The sequence below is a fragment of the Bombina bombina genome, chromosome 4 (assembly GCF_027579735.1).
Source record: "Bombina bombina isolate aBomBom1 chromosome 4, aBomBom1.pri, whole genome shotgun sequence".
In the NCBI taxonomy this organism is placed as follows: Eukaryota; Metazoa; Chordata; class Amphibia; order Anura; family Bombinatoridae; genus Bombina; species Bombina bombina.
The window spans coordinates 444,468,233-444,495,810 of NC_069502.1; the positions used below are offsets into that span (position 1 = coordinate 444,468,233).

Sequence of the window (27,578 nt, forward strand, 5' to 3'; positions counted from 1 at the left end):
CTACCATACTATAAATATATTTTAAACGCCTCATCATATCATAATTCTATGTCTGCAGTCTATGTATGTGACGTTCCGCTGCCTGCGGCCGGGGCGGCGGGACGCCTATATCTTATAAATTTGTGGCTCTATAGCATAATTTTGGACATAGTTTTCCATCAGAATGCAAATTACTGCACTTGAGTACTGTTTATAACTCCGTTTATGGTAGAGCTTTAGCCATGTTTCCAATATTCCATTTACAACTGTTGTATAATCACGACTAACATATGTGATCTCAATATTGATTTTATTTGATGTATAAATGCCTGTTTTATGCGCAGATTACTATTATACCAGGACATCCTGTTTACTGGCGTAGGCTGGTCCTGCGCTAGCTTCTAGCTACATATTTTCTTGCCCGCATATTTAATACTGGCGCTGCATAACCCTTGTAACCTGCGTCAGCTTAGACTCTTGGGTCTCAGTGAGCAGAACTCAGCCCTAGCCCATGCACACCTAGTCCCCCGCATAGATATAATACTTTGATCTATCGTAGTTTGTTTGCTCATCTAATTTTATTTAAATTCCCACCTCCTCCCCCCCATATCACGCCACTACCTTATAATGTACCTCCTAGGTAAGGAGGCCTACCTATGCGGTCTTTCTAACTAGTACCGCAACTTACCCCATCTATTTTCTATGTGTAGCTTTTCACTGTACCATAAAATTGACTCTATTTCTCCTACCTAGTTAAGCGAAACTGTTAAGCTCCACTTACAAATTGAGTTACAAGTTTTAAGTTTAGTATTTTCAATTTAATCATACTACTTATATATTACAAAAACTTGTTTTGCTGTGTTATAAAAAAAAATAAATAAGGAAGACACATGAAGACCATTCGCTATTTACATATTGTGAAAGATATGCCATAACTACTGTTCATATTTAACTTACTTTGAGAATTTTGAATGCATTTCATTGGCAAGCTTGTGTATTATAAACATTCCTACAGATCTAGCATATGTATAATTTTACATTCCTGTATATTCTCATGTTTATATGGCTTTGAGATAATATGCATGTAACCTTATTGTTTTATTTCTTTGTCTTCAATAAAAAGAATATTAAAAAAAAAAAAAAAAAAAAAGATTTTATAGTCACAGTCATGTGATCAGGGGGCTGTCAGAAGGTTCTTAGATACAAGGTAATCACAGGAAAAAAGAGCAAAACTGGGGGATGGGTAATAAAGGGATTATCTGTCTTATAACAATTCTATTGTAGACTGTCCCTTTAACATCATACACCCTTAACATCATGTTTTTGTTTGTAACAGGAAAACTCTTGATACCAGCAAAGAAGACATCTCGCGGAGGAAATCCATGGGTTTCGGTTATCATTTCCTGGTTCCTTGTTCAGGCAAGTCCTTACCTTTTTTATGTATCTGTGATAATAAAAGGAACATGTCATAATAATTCTCTATTGTATAGAAAGAGAGAAAAATATGTCTAAATACTTAAAGGGACATTCCAGTAATACTTGAAAATGCACATCATAACATTTTGCTATTGAATATTTTCATGCACTTGAATAAGTAAAAATGCTTCTAGTAAAAGCATCTAATGAAAGTATAATAATTATATATATATATATATATATATATATATATATATATATATATATATATATATATATATATATATATGTCCATTTGAGTAATTAATGTGCACAGTTACCTGTATCTGCAACTCTCTGTGATAAACCTGTCACACACTGCTTTTTCTGTAATACCCACTCATCATGCACATTTACTAAGAAATGTGTGTAAAAGGTTCTCAACTTGACCCACAGGCAGAAGCCATATGGAACTTGTCCACATGGCTACGCAACAAACAGGCATCAAACCATGTACGTCCGCTGTACCGTAAGGACCACCCAGCAGAATATCATAATCAATAAATGTATAATAAATATACAATGCAAAAGCACTTTGTTTGCCTTTTAAATGACTAGTAGATTTTTTTCTGACAAATTGCTGTTAGTTACATTTTCCTTCTTAATGTATCACATGACAGCCATCAGCCAATCACAAAATGCATATTCATATATTCTGTGAATATTGCACATGCTCAGTAGGAGCTTGTGCCTCATAATGTGTGCATATAAAAATATTGTGCACATGATTTAGCTAATGGAAATTAATTAAAAAGTTGTTTCAAATTGTGTGCTCTATCTGAATCTTGAAAGTTTAATTTTGACTTTACTGTCCCTTTAAATGGACACTGTAACCAATTTTTTTCTTTCATGATTCAGATAGAGCATGCAATTTTAAGCAACTTTCTAATTTACTCCTATTATCAAATTTACTTAATTCTCTTGGTATCTTTATTTGAAATGCACAAATGTAAGTTTAGATGCCGGCCCATTTTTGGTGAACAACCTGGGTTGTCCTTGCTGATTGGTGGATAAATTCATCCACCAATAAAAAAGTGCTGTCCAGAGTACTGAAACCAAAAAAGCTTAGATGCCTTATTTTTCAAATAAAGATAGCAAGAGAATGAAGAAAAATTGATAATAGGAGCAAATTAGAAAGTTGTTTAAAATTGCATGCTCTTTCTGAATTACAAAAGAAAAAATTTGGGTTCAGTGTCCCTTTAAGCAAGTGTCTAATTCCGCCCCCTTCTCTTGCGTGATTTTTCTGTCAATCACCTAAATCAAGCGTGTTTAGGGTAATTTCAATCCGCCAAGAGTGTAAGAAGCAGTTGTCTAATGACCGCTGTTTCTTACATGTGCAAACCTTCCCCGCAACTACTTAAAAGCAGCTTATGCACATGAAGCCCATAAATTGATAAGTTTTTTGGCACTGAATTGCCAAGTCTGCATTTGCCAAATCCGTTATATAAAAGATAGTATGTTTTTTTAAATGGCTTGTAAACTGATGACCCATGGAGTCACAGCTTTTAGATTTTTTTACCCTATCTCCTAATTTTTTTTTTATATTCTTTTACTTTTATCTCTGTACAAAAACTTTTGTCTGCCTTGCAAAAACATGTGGCTGGCTCCTCTGTTTTCTGACTGATTTGCCAAGCATTTTTTGTGTGCAGACAACTAGCTTTGATGTTTTTCACTGGTCTCTGTGCATTTTGCTGTTAGGTTCTGTGATGGGAGAGTGATTCTCTCCCACTTCCTTCCTGGAAGCTAACAGGTGCTGCCATAATAGATTTGTTATATTAACTTAGTGGAGCTTTTTCCATGTCTTCTACCTAGTTTTTCATTGTATGCAGTATTTGTGAATAAAATGATGTATATCCCTGTGGGTGGACCCAACATTTTGGTTATTGAAATCACTTTACATAATAATAAATGAAGCTGTATAGTAGTATTTATTACTGATTTGAATTTCTATCATAATCTACTTCCTGCCTGTGGGTCATTGTGTGCCTGGAACAGATCTGTCAGACGTCTCCTGTACTTCACATACAATGGCATTGATTACCTAAATCAGAGATGCACAGGCAGGTTGTCCTGACAAACTGGTGGTCAAACTGTCTTCAGATAAAATTTATTTAGGAGAGTTAGGATGGGAATTTGCAAGGACATTCTTAGTAATGTGATTTGCGTTATTCAAAAACGTCTTGATTTGGCGTCTGACATTAGAGAGAAGATATTTATTACACATATTTTATTAAGGACATAATAAGATTAATAGATATATAGATAGATAGATGATAGATTTTTTTTGTACACTTATACACTAAACACTTTCTGAGACTTAAAGGGATAGTCAACACCAGAATTGTTGTTTAAAAAGATAGATAAACCCTTTATTACCCATTACCCAGTTTTGCATAACCAACACAGTTATATTAATATACTTTTTACCTCTGTTATTACCTTGTATCTAAGCCTCTGTAGACTGCCCCCTTATTTCAGTTCTTTTGACAGACTTGCATTTTAGCCAATCATTGCTGACTCCTAGGTAACTTCACGTGTGTGAGCTCAATGGTATCTATATGACACACATGAACTAACGCCCTCTAGTAGTTAAAAACTGTCAAAATGCATCCAGATTAGAGACAGCCTTTAAGGTCTAAGAAGTTAGCATATGAGCCTACCTAGGTTTAGCTTTCAACTAAGAATACCAAGAGAACAAAGCAAAATTGGTGATAAAAGTAAATTGGAAAGTTGTTTAAAAGTACATGCCCTATTTGAATCATTAAAGTTTATTTAGGACTTGACTGGCCATTTAAATATAAAAAGTTTGAAGTGACATAAAACCTATTTTTTTTTTTTTTTTTTTTCGGTTCAGTTAGAGCATACAGTTTTAACAACATTTTCCAGTTTACTTCTGTTATAAAATTTACTTTGTTTCTCTTTGTTGAAGAGCATACCTAGGTAGCTAGTGTGCATGAGTCTGGTACACTACATGGTAGCTATTTGTACAGTGTATAATGCTGCCATATGCAGTTGTAATTATTGTTTTTCTGTGTTCTTATCTGATGTGCCAGACATTGTGAATTGTGCACCTCAAACAACTATAGATGCCAATGTCAGGAACACACACTAATGAAATTGTGCAAGATATAGGCGAGTCTGCGCTCAGGGAAGTTTTAACATAATTTACAATGAGGCCCATCAGCAACCTCATGAGTTGCATTTCAAATACCATTAGCAACATTTTTATAACATACTTCCATTTCTAAATGCTAACGTTTAAAGGCACATTAAACACAACTTGCTTTTGTGAAGAAATTGTGCTTTTCCACACTCTCCCTAGAGAAGCCAATAAGCAAACTCAGTAACTTAGGTTTCAAAATGCTGCAAATCCCTAAACCTGCTATTTGATGTGCAGCATTTGCAGATTACAGAATTTATTTGTATGCCTCTCTATGGAGCGCTAGGCAAGCACGATTGTACACGAAAGCAAGAGGTGTTTAATTTCATTTAAACATGTACACCGTCTGATTACTATGTCTTGTGCAAAAATGCTTCTGTAGATATTTGCGCTGCTGTGCGTTTCAGATGTCACTTTCATGAGCCTTTAGGTCTTCATACCTTCCAACATTTGGGTGGTTTCCTGGTTTGGTCCATTAGCGTGTCTGAGCAGGCAGTGGGCATGATGAATACTGTCCCTTAAAATGAAACAATGAAGGGCTGTGGGCACGTTGTGGGCCATCCTGCATGACAATCTATGAAGTCACCATACATAAATGATATAAAACATCATATCACATTGTTTCAAACCAAAAACTTTAAAGGAACACTAAAGTCAAAATTAAACTTTCATGATTTAGAGCATGCAATTCTCAACGGTTTCGCTAATTCACTTCCATTGTCAAAATGTGTGCAGTCTTTTTATATGCACAGTTTCTGAGGAACTAGCACCTACTGAGCATGTGTTATATACATTTTGTGATTGGCTGATGGCTGTCGTATGATGCAGGGGAGAGGAAAATTGAACTGAAATTTGTCATAAAAAAAAATCTGCTACTATTATTATCGGTTATTTGTAGAGCGCCAACAGATTCTGCAGCGCTAAATAATTTGAAATTCAGACAAAATGCTTTTGAAATTGTTTTTTTATTATGCATCTGCTGCACTTGTACAATACAGTCAATTACCGTACTGTGCTGTGCTACATTTGTAGCCTCTGTTAGGCTGCCGAGGGGTCCAATTGTAAAGATGAGATCATGTTTGAAATTCAGTGAGGGTCACTTCACCTTTCTTTTCCAGCATTTTATTAGTAGACATTCTTGGCATAAACAACTATAAATGCCTAAATACATCTCACACATGTAAATGTAAACTGCTAGCAATGAGAAAAAACAGTAATTATAACCACCATACACAATGAAAGACAGTTGTTAAATGGCTTAGGTAAATGATTCCATTGTAAAATATTTGCATACCTGTTTTAATAAAGTAGTCTCACTGAATAGAACAAGAGTCGTCTCAGAAACCTCACAGAGGCGAACAAGAGGGGCTGTGCATGAGCTTTCTGGGATGTTCTGATCAAAGGTCGTAGATTTTTATCTAAAGCTAGCACAAGCGGGCAGAACTCATAAAGATATCTTGTCCCTGTGAAGTATCTTGTCTAAAAGTCATGTCTCGCTATTTCAAAACTGATGAGGTTGTCTTATTTTTATTTTTATTTCATTGGTCTTTAACTGATTCCAGGTTTATTCTATCAATAGCTTCTTCACCTACTCCTTAGCAACCTTTGATCTAGCTGGATATTTCATATCTTTTACTATGCCACAGTCTAGTGGCTATCTGTGGTTTAGCTTTTTCTTTAACTAGTTATTTTACTTCTTTTGTAAATCCTTTTTACAATTTCAAAAAACCCTTTTTATTTAAATGCTGTAAATCACATGATAATTAAAGCTTTTTTTAATTACACTTTGCAGATTTTTTTTTTTTTTTCTTGTTTGTAAAAATAGACTGAATATTGGGAATGTGTCTTGTCCAGGGTCCCGCAAATGCTAAGGTTTGCCCTGTTTAAGGTCATATAGGAGAAGGCATTGCCACAATATTTTTTGTTTTGTTTTTAAAATCTGATGAAATGTGTGACTGTATTCATTACCCTCTTTGTTCCTTTTACTCCTTAGCTGCAATACAGGACTGCAGCACATTGCACAGTAGCCTGTTTTGGTTGCTCGGCTTTTAATACATTTTAATAACTTTAAAATTGCCTGGTTTCCTAGTTCCATACATAAAAACGTTATCATTCTGCATTGTGTGATAATTATATTGTGCAATTTAACTTCTAGTTTACTGAAATAGTCATTTAGGTCTTTTACCTGGTAGAAGGCAACAATACTCTTTATGTTTATCAGACCAGTGTATACTAACTGCAGCAGTGTCAGTTTCTAACCAGATATGGTTTTACGCTAACCTTATTAATAAAATACAGGGATCTGCAAAGAGTTACTCAGACACAAATTGGCTTCTCTAGTCCTTCACAGACCGGCCGTAAACTCTTCCTACATCTGATATTCCCGGCTAATATATGGCTCCCCGTTATAGGAGGTAATTGGCCGCTTTGCTCCAGCTGGCCCCTGCCAATGTACCTGCCTTGTTATTTATTCTTGCTTTTTCATTATGGCTGCATGTAAAGCTGCCACACTTACCTTGATGGAGCATTAAACAGATTATCTATCAAGGGCAAACATCTGAAAGCAAACATGAGATGAGGCAGAAAGGAACCTGAAGAGTTGGGAGGGGCAAGCAGAAGGAAGGATGGGGAAACAGATGCATATAAATAGGAATATAGAATTATATTGGTGTAGCAGAGTAAATTATTATAGACCTTCATGCTAAGGGGTAGAGTACTTCAGGATACGCTCTCCAAAAAATAGCACAGTACATGCAGTCTTCATATCTCACTTAATCGAACAACTACATTTTGGATTTGATCACAATGAGCTATTTCTGATGTTGATGTGATCACGATCAATCATTTTCAATGTTTTTGGCAGCCCATGTGCCAGTCCGGGTTTTTAGATCTTAATTCAAATTCTTAATAATGAATGAAACGTTTATGGGGCCATTGTCTCTCATATACAACTAAAAGGACTTAATAAACCCCAGACAGCACTTTTTCAACTTATTACTGAGTACAACAATGGGTAAAACACACTGAAATCACCTCCACCATATTGGATTACATTAGAAAGCAAAGTCAGCAAACAGATACACAAATACCTCTTTAGTTTTGTAGCACAACAGGTTAATTGTACCTATGTCACCTGTTAGCCTGACTATGTAAGAGATGAATCAACATAAATGCTTGTGATGGGATTGCTAAACCTTTGATCACCATGGGTTTTAACAGCAGAAGTATTTTAGTTGTGATCACTGGAAAAACACACTGACAATACCGTCCAAAGTTCAGAAATCTTCCAAAAATATGCACAAGATTGTGATCCACCGCTTTATCTGTAACCAGAGAAACTGTGTACTAGAGAAAATGTTGAGAGTTTGGTCAGCCTGATATTTAAAGATATGGTCAAAGGAGCTCACTGACAACTAAAATCTTAGGACTGTGATGAAAAGGCCTTGAAGTTGCTCTTCAGTCTTTTAGGCTATAATCTATATTGTCCCTTTGTAAAAGAAATATAAAAGTGCAAAAAAAAGGAAAGTGCTCAAATGCCTAAGGTTTAAACACATACGGCTAGATTTAGAGTTTTGTCGGTAACGACCCGCGTAGCTAACGCTGGCTTTTTTCTGGCCGTACCTTTAAAATAACTCTGGTATTGAGAGTCCACAGAATGGCTGCGTTAGGCTCCAAAAAAGGAGCGTAGAGCATATTTAACGCCACTGCAACTCTCGATACCAGAGTTGCTTACGGACGCGGCCAGCTTCAAAAACGTGCTCGTGCACGATTCCCCCATAGGAAACAATGGGGCTGTTTGAGCTGAAAAAAAACCTAACACCTGCAAAAAAGCCGCGTTCAGCTCCTAACGCAGCCCCATTGTTTGCTATGGGGAAACACTTCCTACGTCTGCACCTAACACTCTAACATGTACCCCGAGTCTAAACACCCCTAACCTTACACTTATTAACCCCTATTCTGCCGCCCCCGCTATCGCTGACCCCTGCATATTATTATTAACCCCTAATCTGCCGCTCCGTAAACTGCCGCTACTTACATTATCCCTATGTACCCCTAATCTGCTGTGCCTAACACCGCCGACCCCTATATTATATTAATTAACCCCTAATCTGCCCCCCACAACGTCGCCTACACTTATTAACCCCTAATCTGCCGACCGGACCGCACCGCTATTATAATAAAGTTATTAACCCCTAATCCGCCTCACTAACCCTATAATAAATAGTATTAACCCCTAATCTGCCCTCCCTAACATCGCCGACACCTAACTTCAAACATTAACCCCTAATCTGCCGACTGGAGCTCACTGCTATTCTAATAAATTTATTAACCCCTAAAGCTAAGTGTAACCCTAACACTAACACCCCCCTAACTTAAATGTCATTTAAATCTAACGAAATTAATTAACTCTTATTAAATAAATTATTCCTATTTAAAGCTAAATACTTACCTGTAAAATAAATCCTAATATAGCTACAATATAAATTATAATTATATTATAGCTATTTTAGGATTAATATTTATTTTACAGGTAACTTTGTATTTATTTTAACCAGGTACAATAGCTATTAAATAGTTAAGAACTATTTAATAACTACCTAGTTAAAATAATTACAAAATTACCTGTAAAATAAATCCTAACCTAAGTTACAATTAAACCTAACACTACACTATCAATAAATTAATTAAATAAAATACCTACAATTAAACCTAACACTACACTATCAATAAATTAATTAAATACAATACCTACAAATAACTACAATGAAATAAACTAACTAAAGTACAAAAAATAAAAAAATATTTACAAACATAAGAAAAATATTACAACAATTTTAAACTAATTACACCTACTCTAAGCCCCCTAATAAAATAACAAAGCCCCCCAAAATAAAAAATGCCCTACCCTATTCTAAATTACCAAAGTTCAAAGCTCTTTTACAATACCAGCCCTGAACAGGGCCCTTTGCGGGGCATGCCCCAAGAAATTCAGCTCTTTTTCCCGTAAAAAAACACATACAATACCCCCCCCCAACATTACAACCCACCACCCACATACCCCTAAAATTCTGATTGGCTGATGGAATCAGCCAATCAGAATCAAGTTCAATCCGATTGGCTGATCCGATCAGCCAATCAGATTGAGCTCGCATTCTATTGGCTGATAGAATCCTATCAGCCAATCGGAATTCGAGGGACGCCATCTTGGATGACGTCCCTTAAAGGAACCGTCATTCGTCGGGAAGTCGTCGTCGGAAGAAGATGGGTCCGCGGTGGAGGTCTTCAAGATGGAGCCGGTCCTCATCGGATGAAGATAGAAGATGCCGCTTGGAAGAAGATGGTTGCTGGTCCGGATCTACTCTTCTTCCCGGATAGGATGAAGACTTTGGAGCCTCTTCTGGACTTCTTCAGCCGTCGGATGATGGATGTCTAACCCCCGCTTGGGCTTAGATGAAGATATCGGAGCCAGGACAGATCGGTGTGATACCCGGTGAGGTGAAGACAAGGTAGGAAGATCTTCAGGGGCTTAGTGTTAGGTTTATTTAAGGGGGGTTTGGGTTAGATTAGGGGTATGTGGGTAGTGGGTTGTAATGTTGGGGGGTATTGTATGTGTTTTTTTACGGGAAAAAGAGCTGAATTTCTTGGGGCATGCCCCGCAAAGGGCCCTGTTCAGGGCTGGTAAGGTAAAAGAGCTTTGAACTTTGGTAATTTAGAATAGGGTAGGGCATTTTTTATTTTGGGGGGCTTTGTTATTTTATTAGGGGGCTTAGAGTAGGTGTAATTAGTTTAAAATTGTTGTAATATTTTTCTTATGTTTGTAAATATTTTTTTATTTTTTGTAACTTAGTTCTTTTTTATTTTTTGTACTTTAGTTAGTTTATTTCATTGTAGTTATTTGTAGGTATTGTATTTAAATAATGTATTGATAGTGTAGTGTTAGGTTTAATTGTAGGTAATTGTAGGTATTTTATTTAATTTATTTATTGATAGTGTAGTGTTAGGTTTAATTGTAACTTAGGTTAGGATTTATTTTACAGGTAATTTTGTAATTATTTTAACTAGGTAGCTATTAAATAGTTCTTAACTATTTAATAGCTATTGTACCTGGTTAAAATAAATAAAAAGTTGCCTGTAAAATAAATATAAATCCTAAAATAGCTATAATATAATTATAATTTATATTGTAGCTATATTAGGATTTATTTTACAGGTAAGTATTTAGCTTTAAATAGGAATAATTTATTTAATAAGAGTTAATTAATTTCGTTAGATTTAAATGATATTTAAGTTAGGGGGGTGTTAGTGTTAGGGTTACACTTAGCTTTAGGGGTTAATACATTTATTAGAATAGCGGTGAGCTCCAGTCGGCAGATTAGGGGTTAATGTTTGAAGTTAGGTGTCGGCGATGTTAGGGAGGGCAGATTAGGGGTTAATACTATTTATTATAGGGTTAGTGAGGCGGATTAGGGGTTAATAACTTTATTATAGTAGCGGTGAGATCCGCTCGGCAGATTAGGGGTTAATAAGTGTAGGCAGGTGGAGGCGACGTTGAGGGGGGCAGGTTAGGGGTTAATAAATATAATATAGGGGTCGGCGGTGTTAGGGGCAGCAGATTAGGGGTACATAGCTATAATGTAGCTGGCGGCGGCGTGTGGACGGCAGATTAGGGGTTAATAAGTGTAGGTAGCTGGCGGAGACGTTGTGGGGGGCAGATTAGGGGTTAATAAATATAATATAGGGGTCGGTGGTGTTAGGGGCAGCAGATTAGGGGTACATAAGTATAACGTAGGTGGCGGTCGGCAGATTAGGGGTTAAAAAATTTAATCGAGTGGCGGCGATGTGGGGGGACCTCGGTTTAGGGGTGCATAGGTAGTTTATGGGTGTTAGTGTACTTTAGGGCACAGTAGTTAAGAGCTTTATGAACCGGCGTTAGCCCAGAAAGCTCTTAACTACTGACTTTTTTCTGCGGCTGGAGTTTTCTCGTTAGATTTCTAACGCTCACTTCAGCCACAACTCTAAATACCGGAGTTAGAAAGATCCCATTGAAAAGATAGGATACGCAATTGACGTAAGGGGATCTGCGGTATGGAAAAGTTGCGGCTGAAAAGTGAGCGTTAGACCCTTTTTTGACTGACTCCAAATACCGGCGGTAGCCTAAAACCAGCGTTAGGAGCCTCTAACGCTGTTTTTCACGGCTACCGCCAAACACCAAATCTAGGCCATAGTTAAAATCAGCACTAGAGCAGCATGTTGAAGCAGGAACAGGAACAGCGTTGTCAGAGTAGGGAGCAAGGAAATAAAGTGTCTGAGTTAGTTGCTATATACTGTAAATGGACTCTGTTAGCGCAAATTAACGCTTCTGCTTGAGTGTTAATTGCGCTAGAAGTAAGCTTTTTGCGCTCATTTGGTTGTACTCGTATTACGAGTTGAATGTAAATTACTTTCACCTTTGCCCTAACCCAACAAATGCAAAAAACACCCACTCTCGCGCAACCCGATCACATATTCTCATTTGAGCAAACTCGACATGAAAATATGAATATTTCACATTCCAATTTTCTTTACATAGAAGAATATGCTCTATATATTCAAAAATACATATTTCTACATATATATGATGGCATTTTGGTACACTATATATATATATATATATATATATATATATATATATATATATATATATATATATATATATATATATATATATATAAATTAAAAAAAGGTATAGATATATACAGATATACTTACAAATACTATGTGCAGAACATTGAAATGTGAAATATTTATAGTAAAAAAAATGTTTCATCTACTTAAAGGGACAGTACACTGTAAAATTGTTTTTATATTTAATACATTTTCAATGACTTGTTATACCAGCTGCATAAAGTATAAAATGTATGAGAAATTGCATTTTCAGGTTTATTTGTGTATATGAAGTAACTGGTTTTGTGCTTTTATACCACAGCCTATTACAATGGGTTGAGCTTCAGGTAATATATCTCATTATGTTATTACTTTGTGTACACACACTTGCTTCCTTATCTTATAATTGTCTGGAAAACTAAAGCTTAAAGGGACAGTATACACTCTTTTTCATATAACTGCATGTAATAGACACTACTATAAAGAATAAGATGCACAGATACTGATATAAAAATCCAGTATAAAATGGTTTAAAAACGTACTTAGAAGCTTTCAGTTTAGCTCTGTTGAAAAGGCAGTTGGAAAGCCCCCTGCAAGTGGGAAATAAGACACTCCCCCCTCCCCCTTCTTTTGCATATGAAAAGACTCTTTACACAAACAGAATCAAGCTGGAGAAGGTAGCTGACGGTATTCAAATAAAACTTTGGGGCTTGGTTAGGAGTCTGAAAATCAGAGCAATGTTCTTTAAAAATAAGCAAAAGTATAGATTTGTAAAAAAAAAGCAAACTTTATAGGCTTTATAAATAAATCATCTACAAAACATTTATGCAAAGAAAAAATGAGTGTATAATGCCCCTTTAATACATAGAGAGAACAATGGAAAATTATAATTTTATTACTTAACTATCCTGCACCCCATTGTGAGTGTAATTTCTTCTGCTGACTTAGGTTATTCAATAGCTGAGACTCCAGTATCAAAACTTTCAGTATAGGTTGGGAAACCACAACCTAAATCATTTCAAAGGACAAAATAGGGGTAACGGAGCCACATGTAAACAATTTAATAATTTAATTTAATAAACTCCAGCAGGTAAAATGAATAATTGGGAACAATTTAAATGGGAGAACACTTTGCAGTTTATATATATATATATATATATATATATATATATATATATATATATATATATATATATATATATATATATATATATATATATATATATATATATATGTCTTTATGTTTATACATATGTATTTATGTGTTTATATGTGTATATATGTCTGTAAATACATATATATACACATATAAATACATAAGTACATCTTTACACATATGTAGACATATATATATATATATATATATATATAAAATACATATACAACTTTAGACATGTATATATATGTATGTCTATGTTAAAGCTCTTTGCCTGCCATTTTTTTTTTCTTACACCTGAGATCTCATATCTTTAAGCTCTTATAACTTTTATGTACATTATAGTTTTTGAATATTTTTTATTATATGGTGTTATTATGAGTGCAAGTGTACTCTGTAATGTATTTTCAATGTATTTTGTGACATTTCTCGAAACAGTTAACCAGAGTTCTGAAGTTGCGGTAATCATTCTACCATAAATCACGATTGTGCTCAAGCGAACGCGTTTACTTTCAACTTGTAATACCAGCGGTAAGCCCGACGAGCGCAAACCCTCGCAATAAATTCCTTATCGCTCAGGCGCAAAAATTTGTGCTCCACTCGTTATCTAGCCCTGTGTCAGATGTATTTCTAAAGAACATAGATTTACAAACACTACAGAACCTGTAGACATCTGGTGAGCCAATCATAAGAAGGCACCAATCACCATCTAGAAGTGGATTGCTGCATTGGAGCTTACCTATTTATACGTTATAACAAAGTATACCAAGAAAATATAGTAAATTTGATAGTATAATTAAATTGAAAAGTCTCTTAAAAATTGCAAGCTCTATCTGAATCATAAAAGTCTAATTTTGACTTTCATGTGCCCTTAACACTTCCAGCCAATCCTAAGTAGATGCAGGGTAATTTGTGAGAATTGTTGATTCTGTCTCTTTCAAAAACAAATAGCAATGGAGTAACATGCAATGCTTCTTTTTCCCTCCTCCCAGTTCCACATAGGTTATCATATTTTGAGCCAGTTTACAAGTGGTGCAAGATTTATCGCGTTCACTTGCGCGCAAACACTGCCAAGTCTAAAGCTAATGCACGCTAATTAAGGACTTTGAATATTGCTACCGATTAACTTCTTCTCCCCATAGACTTTAATGAAGCACGCAAACTAAACCTAACACTTATCTCTTGTGCGCTAACCCAGCATCATGTTCAACCTGCAGCACTAACCCGAAGGTAGCTATGAATATTTTAAATTCCAATGTTCTTCACATAGAAGAAAATGTTCTATTTATTTTTAAATAGATATTGCTATATATAACTGATTTTTTTTTAAAATATGTATATCTGAAGAACATTGGAATGTAAAATATTTACAGTAAATTAATAAATATTGAAATTGAATAAAAATCATTTTTCATGTTTTAAGTTATTATTTTGGTAGGGGCTCCAAAGTGTATATACATATGTGGTATACGTGTGTTTATAAGTGTATATACGTATATAAATACATATATACACATTTAAACATGAACACACATGTGTGTATATATATATATATATATATATATATATATATATATATATATATATATATATATACAGTGTCCTCCACTGATATTGGCATTGTTTAACCTTTTGATCTTTTGTTCAAAAAAATACACAGAAATACAGTGTCCTCTACTGATATTGGCATTGTTTAACCTTTTGATCTTTTGTTAAAAAAAAATACACAAATATACTCTGATCTCGTACCCTTTTAAATTAATACTTTGTGCTACCTCCTTTTGTCAAGATAACAGCTCTAATTCCTCTCTTATAATGCCTGATGAGGTTGGATAATACATGGCAAGGGATTCAAGACCATTCCTCAATACAGAATCTCTCCAGATCCTTCAAATTTTGAGGTTGATGCCGTTGGATTCTCCTCTTCAGTTCACCTCACAGGTTTTCTATGTGGTTCAAGTCAGGGGACTGGGATGGCCATGGCAGGACCTTGATCTTGTAGTCAGTTAACTATTTTTGTGTTGATTTTGATGTATCTTTTGGAAAATTGAAGATCCAACCACGACCCATTTTAAGCTTTCTGGCAGAGGCAGTCAGATTCATTTAATATCTGTTGATATTTGATAGAGTCCATGATGCCATGTATCCTAGCAAAATGTCAAAGTCCTCTGACAGCAAAACAGCCCCAAAACATTAAAGAGCCACCACCATATTTAACCGTAGACATGAGATACTTTTCCATATGGCTACTTGCCAAATCCACATCTAGTGTTTATTGCCAAAAAACTCTAGTTTGGTTTCATCTGACCATAGAACCCAATCCCATTTGAAGTTCCATTAGTGTCTGGCAAACTCAAGACTCTTGAGTTTGATTTTGGATGAGCGTAGAGGCTTTTGTCTTGAAATCCTTCCAAACAACTTGTGATGATGTAGGTGACGTTGGATTGTAGTTTTGGAGACTATCTGACTCGATGATGCAACTAACATCTGCAATTCTCCAGCTGTGATCCTATTTAACAAAGATATTTTTTTTGGATAAACCTGCGTTGTGTTTCCAATTGATTGATATCCATGAAAGGTTAAACAATAAAGACAATTTTTCACAGCCTTCTTTGCTCAAATTTACCAAGGGTGCCAATATTAGTGGAGAGCACTGTATATATACATTCATACATACACATATTTAGGCATGTATATATATGTTTATATACATTATAGCCGTATAATATAACTGTACAATAAGTCACATATTTTATTTTCCGATTCATAGTATCATACTCCAATTAAAAATGAGTGAGCTGAAAATAATGATTTCAAAAACATCTATTGCATGATGAACACAAAATATAAAAGGGGGGCAGCGGTTACTCAGAGAGATACTTTTGAATAAAACTAGGAGCCAAAAATGAACTGTTTTCTTCATCCTTGATATATTCATTGATATGTTAAGATGTTTATCTGCATCAAGGACAACGCTTGTCTAATCTATTATACAGGTGAAATGGAAGTATTAAAAATAATCCCAGAGTTTAAGACAATCAGATCGATAAAGAGAAATATCTGAGCAGAACTATAATGAAGACCAAAGTAAAAGCGATTGATAAGGAAAGGCAGATACCCGGTGTCAAGTCTCACTTGTCCCCTCCTGGGAGACCCCTCTCCTGTAGCCTATTAGCCCTATAAACACATACAAAGTTCAAGCAGATACATCAGGATGAGATGCTGCAATGAGTGGCTTCATGGCCTAAACTAATGCGACAGCTGTTTGTGCCGGCATGAATCATGTTTAGTAAAAGAAGTGAGCTGGGTGGATCAGTGAATCAAAATGCAAAGTGCCAGAAATGAAAATAGACTTTTCCATCCTATTAACTCCAGTGTATCAGCTGTGCACTTGTGATGGGGAGAACAAGAAGCTCAGGGAGCATTTAAATTCCATCTAGTAACCCTTTATTTGGCACACAGTTTGGTGAACATAGCAATAATATTTATTTTTCTATGAAACACCCCCACATACAGCTGATTCTGATCCTGGTTCCCTTTCTAATATTTACTATATACACTCACCATGATGGTCACTACTGCACACCCACACTTGCGCTCGTTCCTTTCCTGCTTGTGTGCAGCTAAAGAGCAATGTTTAATCACAGGATAATATACATACATATATATACAAATACACACATATACACACATATACACACAAATACACACAAATACACACATATACACACACATATATATATATATATATATATATACTCACATGCACACTTATAAATATTGTTCACAGCTTGCATGCATGAACCATACCAGTAAAGTGACAATAAAGACCTTGTAAGAACATAGCAGCCAAGTCTAATCATTTTTAAAACAGATTAACATTGTGTTTGCTGCAGCTGTTTTTGAGTTTCCAAATTTTACCAACCACTTGCCTTATTTGGGGGAGTCTGCAGCTGACCAGGCTAGCCACAGTCATATCGTTAATACAGAGTGCACAGTTTTGCAATTCTTCTCTGTTAACACCAATTAGTGAAATATGTGTAGCACTGTTAGCCTTGAGAAGTCTGCAATTTGCTTTTTCAGTTCTTAGAATCAGAGCTAAATTACATGAAAAGGGGAGGGGTAAAATAAATAAAGCACCTTTATTGTAAAGTTTTACGCTATGTACAACTAAACCTTTTATAATAAAATCTTACTGTGTTAACTTTCCACTTAAAGGAATATGAAACAGTCCTCACTTAGTTAAAAAAATATGTTAAAGTAAACATAAAAAGAAACACACAGCAAAACAACTTAACTGAACACATTGAAATTGTCAGAGTAGCCACCGCCTATAGATACACAATAAAGCAGACATGCTGAGAACTTAAAGGGACAGTCTAGTATAAATTAAACTTTCATTATTCAGAGAGGACTTTTAATTTTAATCAACTTTCCAATTTACTTTTATCATCAAATTTGCTTTTTTTCTCTTGGTATTCTTAGTTTAAACTAAACATAGGTAGGCTCATATGCTAATTTCTAAGCCTTTGAGGGCTGCCTCTTATCACATGCTTATTAAATCTCTTTTCAACACAGAGACAGAAAGTACACGTGGGCTATATAGATAACACTGTGTTCAGGCACAGAAAGTTATTTAAGATCTAGCACAACACAATGCTAAATGCAAGAGAATAGATAATAAACAGTCACAGTCATGAGATCAGGGGGCTGGAAGAAGGATCCTAGATACAAGGTAATCACAAAGGTAAAAAGTACATTAATATAACTGTGTTGGTTATGCAAAACTGGGGAATGAGTAATAAAGGGATTATCTATCTTTTAAAACAATAACAATTCTATGGTTGACTGTCCCTTTAAGACAATAGATAATAAACAGTACAGTCACGTGATCAGGGGGCTGGAAGAAGGTCCTTAGCTACAAGGTAATCACAGAGGTAAAAAGTGTATTAATATAACTGTGTTGGTTGTGCAGAATACTGATGAATGGGTAATAAAGGGATTATCTATCTTTTAAAACAATAACAATTCTATGGTAGACTGTCCCTTTAAATTGTATTTTGCCTCTTCTGAGCATGGGCAATAAACGGAGTTCCTGTTTCACTAGCATTCACTGAACAGTAAACCAGCTCATGTTGCTCTAGATGATTTATGACATGAAGTTGTATATGCCATCCTGTAGAGACCTCAGATGTAGGGCTAAGACAGGAAGTAATGGAACCCCCACAAATTAAATTGCCACTAAACCCAAAATCTTTCTTTCAGGATTCAGATAGAGAATAGAAATTTAAACAACATTACAATTTACTTCCATTATTTATTTTGCTTCATTTTTTATATATCCTTAGTTGAAGAAAAAGCAATGCACATGGTGAGCCAATCACACAAGGCTTCTATGTGCAGCAACCAATCAGCAGCTACTGAGCATATCTAGATATGATTTTCATCAAAGAATATCAAGAGAATAAAACAAATTAGATAACATAAGTAAATTAGAAAGATGTTTAAAATTGCATTCTCTTTCTAAATCATAAAAGAAAAAATGTGGGTGGCATGTCCCTTTAAGTTATAAAAAAAGAAATAAAATGTAAAATCCTTATAATGATAAATAACACATATTACAACGATAGACTGTTTGATATCCCTTTAAAGTAGGAATGCACCAGATTTTCTGTCACAATTCTGCAGCAGTTTTAATGTTTCCTTGTCAAGCTACTGTGATTAGTGCTAAGTGATATGACTACCTTGGCTTTGTCACTCAGAGTACTTTGTGTCCCTGTCATTACCCTATGTGACAAAGTGAGAGACTTAACCAGGACCAAGCTTTAAGCTTCAGTAAAATAACAGATACATTTAAGTATTTTATGAAAGCTGTCTATCCAATAAAATTGCTTTCAAGATATTATTTTATACACAGTCTTATTGCACAAAAAGGTAGGTGGTCACTTGTGCTCCTGTTAGACATTTGGATTCGTTTGTATGCAGCAAACATTCAGCTCTGTATGCTGCCTCTGACAATGCCTTCCTAGAGAGAGAAATTTCTCTTATCTCCCTAAATCCCAGTGCACAGGAGCTGGGTTTTTTAACAAATAGGATTGTAAGCAGGAGGAGAATGACTTTATTCAGATGGATGGCGTCTGCACTCGGTGCACCTTTATTTAGTTAAATAATCATCAGGGCCCAGCATGGCTGAGGCCAGAGTCTGTGGGTGACAGGTTATGGCCATGAACCTCTAAGATAAATCACTTGTGTCATCTTAGGTTAAACAAGTCCATCCATCCAAACAAAAAGTGGCACTGCTATCTTTTTACATTAATTCGCTCATTTATTCAGGCATTTTTCTCCTCTTCTCCTTCCAGCTAACCCAGTACCAAGCACTCAACCCAGTGTGTCTAGGAACATGTTGCTGTATTCCTTATAAAATCTCACACATTAAAATAGACTTGATATCCTTCATGGGAAAACAGAACAATGTATTTGCTTTCAAAGCTAAAATACAGAAAATCAAAGTACTGTGTATATATTAGTCAGTAACACTAAACAAATGTATATCACAGGCAGACTATATCTACAGTTTTAAGAAAAAGTAGCAAGGTAAATAGTGCCTTTTTATACTGGTCTTTTTGATTAATGGTTTATTATTTACTGCATAAACCATAATGTGGGGCTGATAAATAGTATGTGGAATATGTGGAAATGAAACCCCAATCTTTTTCTTTTGATTCAGACAGAGCATACAGTTTTTAAACATATTTCCAATTTACTAATTCACTTCATTCTGTTGGTATCCTATGTTGAAGGAACGGCAAAGGACTATTGTGATCTAGTCAAACACTTCAAGTGAGATAATGACAAGAGGCATATATGTGGTGCCTTTAAAGGGACAGTCAAGCCAAAAAAACCTTTCATGATTTAAATAAGGAATGTAATTTTAAACAACTTTCCAATTTACTTTTATCACCAATTTTGCTTTGTTCTCTTGGTATTCTTAGTTAAAAGCTAATTCTAGGAGGTTCATATGCTAATTTCTTAGACCTTGAAGACTGCCTCTAATCTGAATGCATTTTGACCACTAGAGGGCTTAAGTTCATGTGTTTTCTATAGATAACATTGAGCTTATGCACGTGAAGTTACCCTAGAGTGAGCACTGATTGGCTAATATGCAAGTCTATCAAAAGAACTGAAATAAGGGAGCAGTTTGCAGAAGCTTAGATACAAAGTAAGTAATCACAGAGCTAAAAAGTGTATTAATATAACAGTGTTGGTTATGCAAAACTGGGAATGGGTAATAAAGGGATTATCTTTCTTTTTAAACAACAAAAATTCTGGTGTTGACTGTCCCTTTAAGGATTAGCTAGCTCCCAGTAGTGAATTGCTGCTCCTGAGCTTTTACCTATGATTTTCAACAAAGGATATTGTAAATTGGAACACATTTTTAAAATTGCATACTCTATTTCACTGGTTTTCAAACCTCTCCTCGGCCTCCCTAACAGGCCAGATTTTGAGGATATCTGAAATAGAGCACAGGTGAAATAATCAGCTGATTAGTAAACATGGTAATTTTACCTGCTCTCACCCAAGCTAATCCTGAAAATTTTTCCTGTTAGAGAGGCCTGGGAGCAGGTTTGAAAACCAGTGTTCTTTGTGAATCATGAAAGTTTAATTTTGACTTTACTGCCCCTTTAAAGTAGTTTTCAAAATAATAAATCATTTTATTTCCACGGCTCTATGTAGCACATTGTGTGCAGCACTTTAACATACGGCATGGGACCATCTTGTGCTCTTTTATTAAACGTTTAGTAAAATTGTGTTTCCAGTAGACATCTCTTTTGCATCATAATCTAATTTGGTTCAATTCAGCGAGGATCGGGAGCAATTCAGCATCAATAGATGAAAATAAAATATGAAATAAGAATTCTAATGTGTGTAAACTTCTCATTGCATTGAGTTCAATACAATATTCAATAAGATTTTTTTTCACAGAGAGTTTCTATTATTTTTACTATTGTATATAGGAAAGCAAATGTATGCAGCTACAGTTAAAGGGACAGTCTAGGCTAAAATAAACTTTCATGATTCAGATAGAGCATGTAATTTTAAAGAATTTTCCAATTTACTTTTATCACCAATTTTGCTTTGTTCTCTTGGTATTCTTAGTTGAAAGCTTAACCTAGGAGGTTCATATGCTAATTTCTTAGACCTTGAAGGCCACCTCTTTTCAGAATGCATTTTAACAGTTTTTCACCACTAGAGGGTTTTAGTTCATGTATTTCATATAGATAACACTGTGCTCGTGCACGTGAAGTTATCTGGGAGCAGGCACTGATTGGCTAAACTGCAAGTCTGTCAAAAGAACTGAAATAAAGGGGCAGCTTGCAGAGGCTTAGATACAAGGTAATCACAGAGGTAAAAAGTATATTATTATAACTGTGTTGGTTATGCAAAACTGGGGAATGGGTAATAAAGGGATTATCTATCTTTTAAAACAATAAAAATTCTGGTGTAGACTGTCCCTTTAATGTTCTATATTTCTTGATTACACTCTCAATCTTAGCAAGTAGGCTGAAGATAGAGGTCCTTTGGTGTACTTAAAGGGAAACTAAACCCAACAATTTTCTTTCTTGATTAAGATAGAGAAAACAAATTTAAACAACATTACAATTAACTTCTATTATTTATTTTGCTTCATTTTTTAGATATCTATAGTTGAAGACAAAAGACATGCACATGGGTGAGCCAATCACATGAGGCTTCTATGTGCAGCAACCAATCAGCAGCTACTGAGCCTCTGAGACTATCTAGATTGCATTTCAGCAAAGAATATCTGGGGTCAAACCGATAAAAATCGTTGCCCGCAAAAGTCGGCAACGCCAATATTTGCGCGGGTTTGGTATCCTATATACGGCGTAACCTAGAAGTTACGCGCGTATATTTCTGCCGTCGCCCGTAGTTTTTTGGGCCATAGGCAGGTATACCAAACCCGCGCAATTTGGTATCCAATATACAGCGTAAGGACTTACGTGGCGAAAATGGAGAAATCTTACTCCATTTTCACCTTGCCACAAAAAGCAGCCGTAAGAAGCCTTACGCTGACTATTGGAGCCCCGTAACTCCCTAAACTGGCTGCTAAATAAACCTAACACCTAACGCATGCGCAATGTCTATCTCCCTGTCAACCGCGATCCCCCGCCGCAATCCCTAATAAAGTATTTAACCCCTAAACCGCCGCCATCTACATAAACTAACCCCCTACTGTGAGCCCCTAAAACCGCCACCATCTAACTGATCTATCCCCTAATGTGAACCCAATACACCGCCGCCATCTATATTAAAATTATTAACCCCTAATTTAATCTACCTACCCCGCCGCCAGCTATATTATCTATATTAACCCTAAGTATATTATAGTTAATATAGTTATTACATTATATATATTAACTATATTAACCCTAATTATATTAGGGTTAATATAGTTAATATAGTTACTATAGTATATTAACTCTATCTAACCCTAACACCCCTAACTAAATTCTTATTAAATAAATCTAATTCATATTATAAACTAAAATATTCCTATTTAAATCTAAATACTTACCTATAAAATAAACCCTAAGATAGCTACAATATAATTAATAATTACATTATAGCTATGTTAGGGTTTATATTTATTTTACAGGTAAATTGTTAATTATTTTAACTAGGTATAATAGCTATTAAATAGTTATTAACTATTTAATAGCTACCTAGTTAAAATAATTACCCAATTACCTGTAAAATAAATCCTAACCTAAGTTACAAATACACCTACACTATCAATAAATTAAAGAAACTACAATTATCTATCTAAAAATACAATTAAATAAACTAAACTAAATTACAAAAACAAACAAACACTAAATTACAAAAAATAATAAAAAGATTACAAGATTTTTAAGCTAATTACACCTATTCTAAGCCCGCTAATAAAATAATAAAGCCGCCCAAAATAAAAAAATTCCCTACCCTATTCTAAATTAAAAAAAGTTCAAAGCTCTTTTACCTTACCAGCCCTTAAAAGGGCCTTTTGTGGGGGCATGCCCCAAAGAAAACTGCTCTTTTGCCTGCAAAAAAAACACAATACCACCCCCCAACATTACAACCCACCACCCACATACCCCTAATCTAACCCAAACCCCCCTTAAATAAACCTAACACTACCCCCCTGAAGATCTCCCTACCTTGTCTTCACCACACCGGGCCGAACTCCTCATCCGATCTGGGCGATGTGTTCCAGCAAGCGGCAGTGAAGTCTTCTTCCATCCGGGCGATGTGTTCCAGCAAGCGGCAGAGAGTCTTCTTCCATCGGCGATGTCTTCAAGCAAATCGGCATCTTCAATCTTCTTCCTTCGCTCCTCCGCAGCGGAGCATCCTTCCGGCACGACGACTTCCCGGCGAATGAGGTTCCTCTAAATGACGTCATCCAAGATGGCGTCCGTCAAATTCCGATTGGCTGATAGGATTCTATCAGCCAATCGGAATTAAGGTAGAAAAATCTGATTGGCTGATTGAATCAGCCAATCAGATTTTTCTACCTTAATTCCGATTGGCGGATAGAGGGTTAGACGTGTCGGGCTATGTTAGGGAGGCGTGTTAGATTTGTCGGGCTATGTTAGGGAGGCGTGTTAGACAGTGCGGGTGATTTAGACTTTAGTCAGGTTTTGTAGGCGCCGGCAGTTTCTAACGTGCCGTAAGTCACTGGCGACGCCAGAAATTTGTACTTGCGCAGACTTTAGCATCTGACGGCGCAGTATATGGGATAGCTCGAGTTGCGAGCTGAAACTGCGGGCGACGCGGGTTCCCTCGCTTGCGCCGCAAACTATGATCTATATCGGATCGACCCCCAAGACAATAAAATAAATTAGATAATGGAAGTAAAGTAGAAAGTTGTTTAAAATTGCATGCTCTTTCTAAATCATGAAAGAAAAAATGTGGGTTTCATGACCCTTTAATGTGTCAATCTCTTACTTTTTAGTTTAAAAAAAAACATTCTTTAAACATGTAGGACATTTTCTTTTAATTGTCTGTCATTAAATATATTTCATTTATGAAGTCATACCAGGGGCAATTATAATCACTTATGAGCAGCCCTTTAAGCACAAAGAACAGAGGGTCCATACGTTTATACAACGCAGCATCACTCCAAGGTTTGTCGTTTTCATCATATGAAGAAGAAATAAAAAAAAAAAAAACAAGAACCAAGGGTACTTTGCAGCAGAGCAATCAAATAAGCAGTTAGCTGGTTATTAATCAAATAAGTAGGTTACTGAAAAAAAGTCCCCACCCACCGATGGTTTCCATAGTTACACCCACTCTTTAGGGTGTTATTCAATCTAATTTGTAATCTCCAGATTTGCAAATACTAGTTTACCAACTAAAGATCATGTACAACAACATGTAAACAAACATAAACTTAAATGGATACTAAACCCAATTGTTTTCTTTCATGATTCAGATAGAAAATGCGATTTTAAGCAACTTTCTAATTTCCTCCTATTATCAATTGTTCTTAGTTCTTTTGCTATCTTTATTTAAAAAAGCAGAAATGTAGGGGGGCGTGTCCTAGCAGCGGTCTGTAATTGCCGCAGATTCTTAGAGCTCCGGCTGAAAATCCTACATCCGCCGATACGGGAAACCTTTTACAGCACAAATATCAAACTAACAGCTAATATCACGGAGATACTCTATATTAAATCAATATTTAAGCTACTTGCTGTATTCTTGACGCCGGATCACGAGATTGGACAAATAAGGCCTGGAGCGGCGGCTCATTGCAGGCAGCGTTTCCCCCCCTTGGTTAGCCAAGGTATTTTGCCGGGGTCAGGATCACGAGCAGCATACTACCACCTTGCATACCTCTGAGGAGAATTTGGAAAAGAAACATTAACTTTAACAGAGGACTTAGGACTAACAAATACCTTCTTGTGAAATAAAATATGGCGGCTGAGAGAGAACATGACCTGACGACTCGCATGGATAGCATTCTTATAAAGCTGGAAGCATGCTTGTTGGATTTGCTCCAAAGAGCCCCCAGGGACTATCTGATGGATATACAGCAGACACGCAGTATAAAGATGAGTACAGATGGAGCCTTAGAGGTGGCTGCACAGGGAGTTGGTGCCGCGGTAACGGGCGCCCCCGTGGAGCCCTCCCTGCAGCTGAAGCATGTTCACAAAAATTCAACATTGCTCCATACATTAAAACCAATCCAAAAGGAGCCAATACAATACTCTCCGTATAGTCCAAAATCCAAGAATATGACGGCCACTTCAACTCTTAAAGCCTTATTCCCACCTAAATACCGGCTTCCCGAGAAAGTGGGTCAATTTACAACTACGCACCTACTTGTAAAACACATTAACCTATTGCATGGGATCGAGTCGATGTTCAAGTTTATACTGAATGCAGAGCTGACCTGGGAGCATGAGGGGGGCTCTCGGACTGCCTCTGATATCCTCGGGCCTCAAACTTTGTCGGCAAACGATCTATTATGTGGACTGAGTGTGCTTCCTTTTCTGTGGATAAACGATCTTCCCAACTTCACTGAAAGGGTCCCCGACAGACGGGCAAAATTAGGTGATTTGCTTTGAGTCTCTGAAGTGGGTATGGAAATAACGTAGACAAGCAGGACTTTGCTCTATGTAATTAATTGTTTATATAACCAGTTCCTATATTCAGGTTTATCTTACTAAAGTTAATTTAAGCAAGCGCATGATGTTGCAGCATGTTTCTACTTACACGTATATTTTACTAAAACTCTGTTATGCAAATGAATGTTGTTATACCCTGTTTTTATATGCATATTTCTTTTAACATGGTTAATATAATGCTGTGTTTTGTTGGTGTTTATGCATCGCGAGGTTAGGTTATGTATTCGGTTTCTTTTTTTTTTTTTTTAAAGTTTTATTGCACATAAAATAAAAGATACAGATATGTCAGGGCATTCCCGACATCATGAAAACAAAACAAACAATTCGCCATACAAGGCAATCATCTCATTCTTGTTGCAACTATAATCTTCATGCTTCAATTTTGTATACATAATTACAGTTGTATACAATAAAAAAAAAAACAAAAACCCACAACTGGAGAAGAGAGGGGCCCCCCAATGCTAATTCAAATTAGGAAATTCATCTCTAGCAATCGCGTTGAGCAATGTTACTGACTCCCGAAAGGGGTATATTAACCGCTTCTGTTCTATTTCCGAGAAAGCCTGTATAAATCTCTTCCACTTATCAAGGAAGCGTTTTATCTGTGTTTCCGAATTAACTATCGTATCAAATTGCTCCACTATTAGTTGTCCCTTAATTTTATTAATACATTCTGTTAAACTGGGGGCTTTCATGGACTTCCAATATTTCAGGATTAACGACCTCCCTATTAATATTGCTGTATTCACAAATTTAAAATTAATCTGTTGTCTGGGAGTTTGGTACATAAAGATTATATCCTCTTTTTCTAATTTAATCTTTTTCCCGTTAATTCTATTCAGCCAAAAATTCAACTTACTCCAAAATTTTTGAATCTTTGGGCAGGACCATAGACAATGGGTCAAATCCGCTAAAGGGAAGCTGCATCTAGTACATTTATTTTCGCTATTTTTATCCCATTTAGCTTTTACGGCAGGTGTGATATATACCTTATTTATCACTTTCATGTGAGACTCTCTCCAACCTATAGCTAGTGTTGCTTTGTCTACTAAATTGAAACTTTTTTGTAGTCTCTCGGCTGGCTGTCGCCAGCTTGCTGCTAAAGCCCCTATTCTTGTTGTTTCTTGGGACTTTTTGATTATCTTATACCAAAAGGAGATGGAATAGTTTCCTTGACTATACATATTCAATACCATATTCATCCTTTCGCCTAAACCCTCTCGTATAGATTCTTTGTTGAAAGTTTCTAGAAAATGCCGTATTTGCAGGTACGCATAAAATTCATTATTTGGGATTCCAAACTCACTTCTTAGATCCTGAAACGTTCTACAAGTTTTAGTGTCCCTGTCTTGCAATTGTTGTATGAAAGTTAGGCCCTTCCTCTTCCATCTATGGAAAACTTTCGACTCAATTGCTGGTATAAAATTGGGGTTCCCCACTATAGTCAAATATTTTGAGTATTCCGGGCTAGCTCGTAACAATTTCAGCAACTTATGCC

General features: G+C 35.9%; 1 protein-coding gene across 1 annotated transcript in view; it reads left to right on the forward strand.

Annotated features, from left to right (window-relative positions):
* The window catches only part of LOC128656406 (solute carrier family 12 member 9), a 455,098-nt gene that overhangs the window by 317,194 nt on the left and 110,326 nt on the right, over positions 1 to 27,578 (forward strand). Inside the window, exon 8 of the mRNA XM_053710294.1 lies at positions 1,316 to 1,398. Coding sequence (XP_053566269.1) covers positions 1,316 to 1,398 — 83 coding nt within the window. The remainder of the gene's footprint in view (positions 1 to 1,315; positions 1,399 to 27,578) is intronic.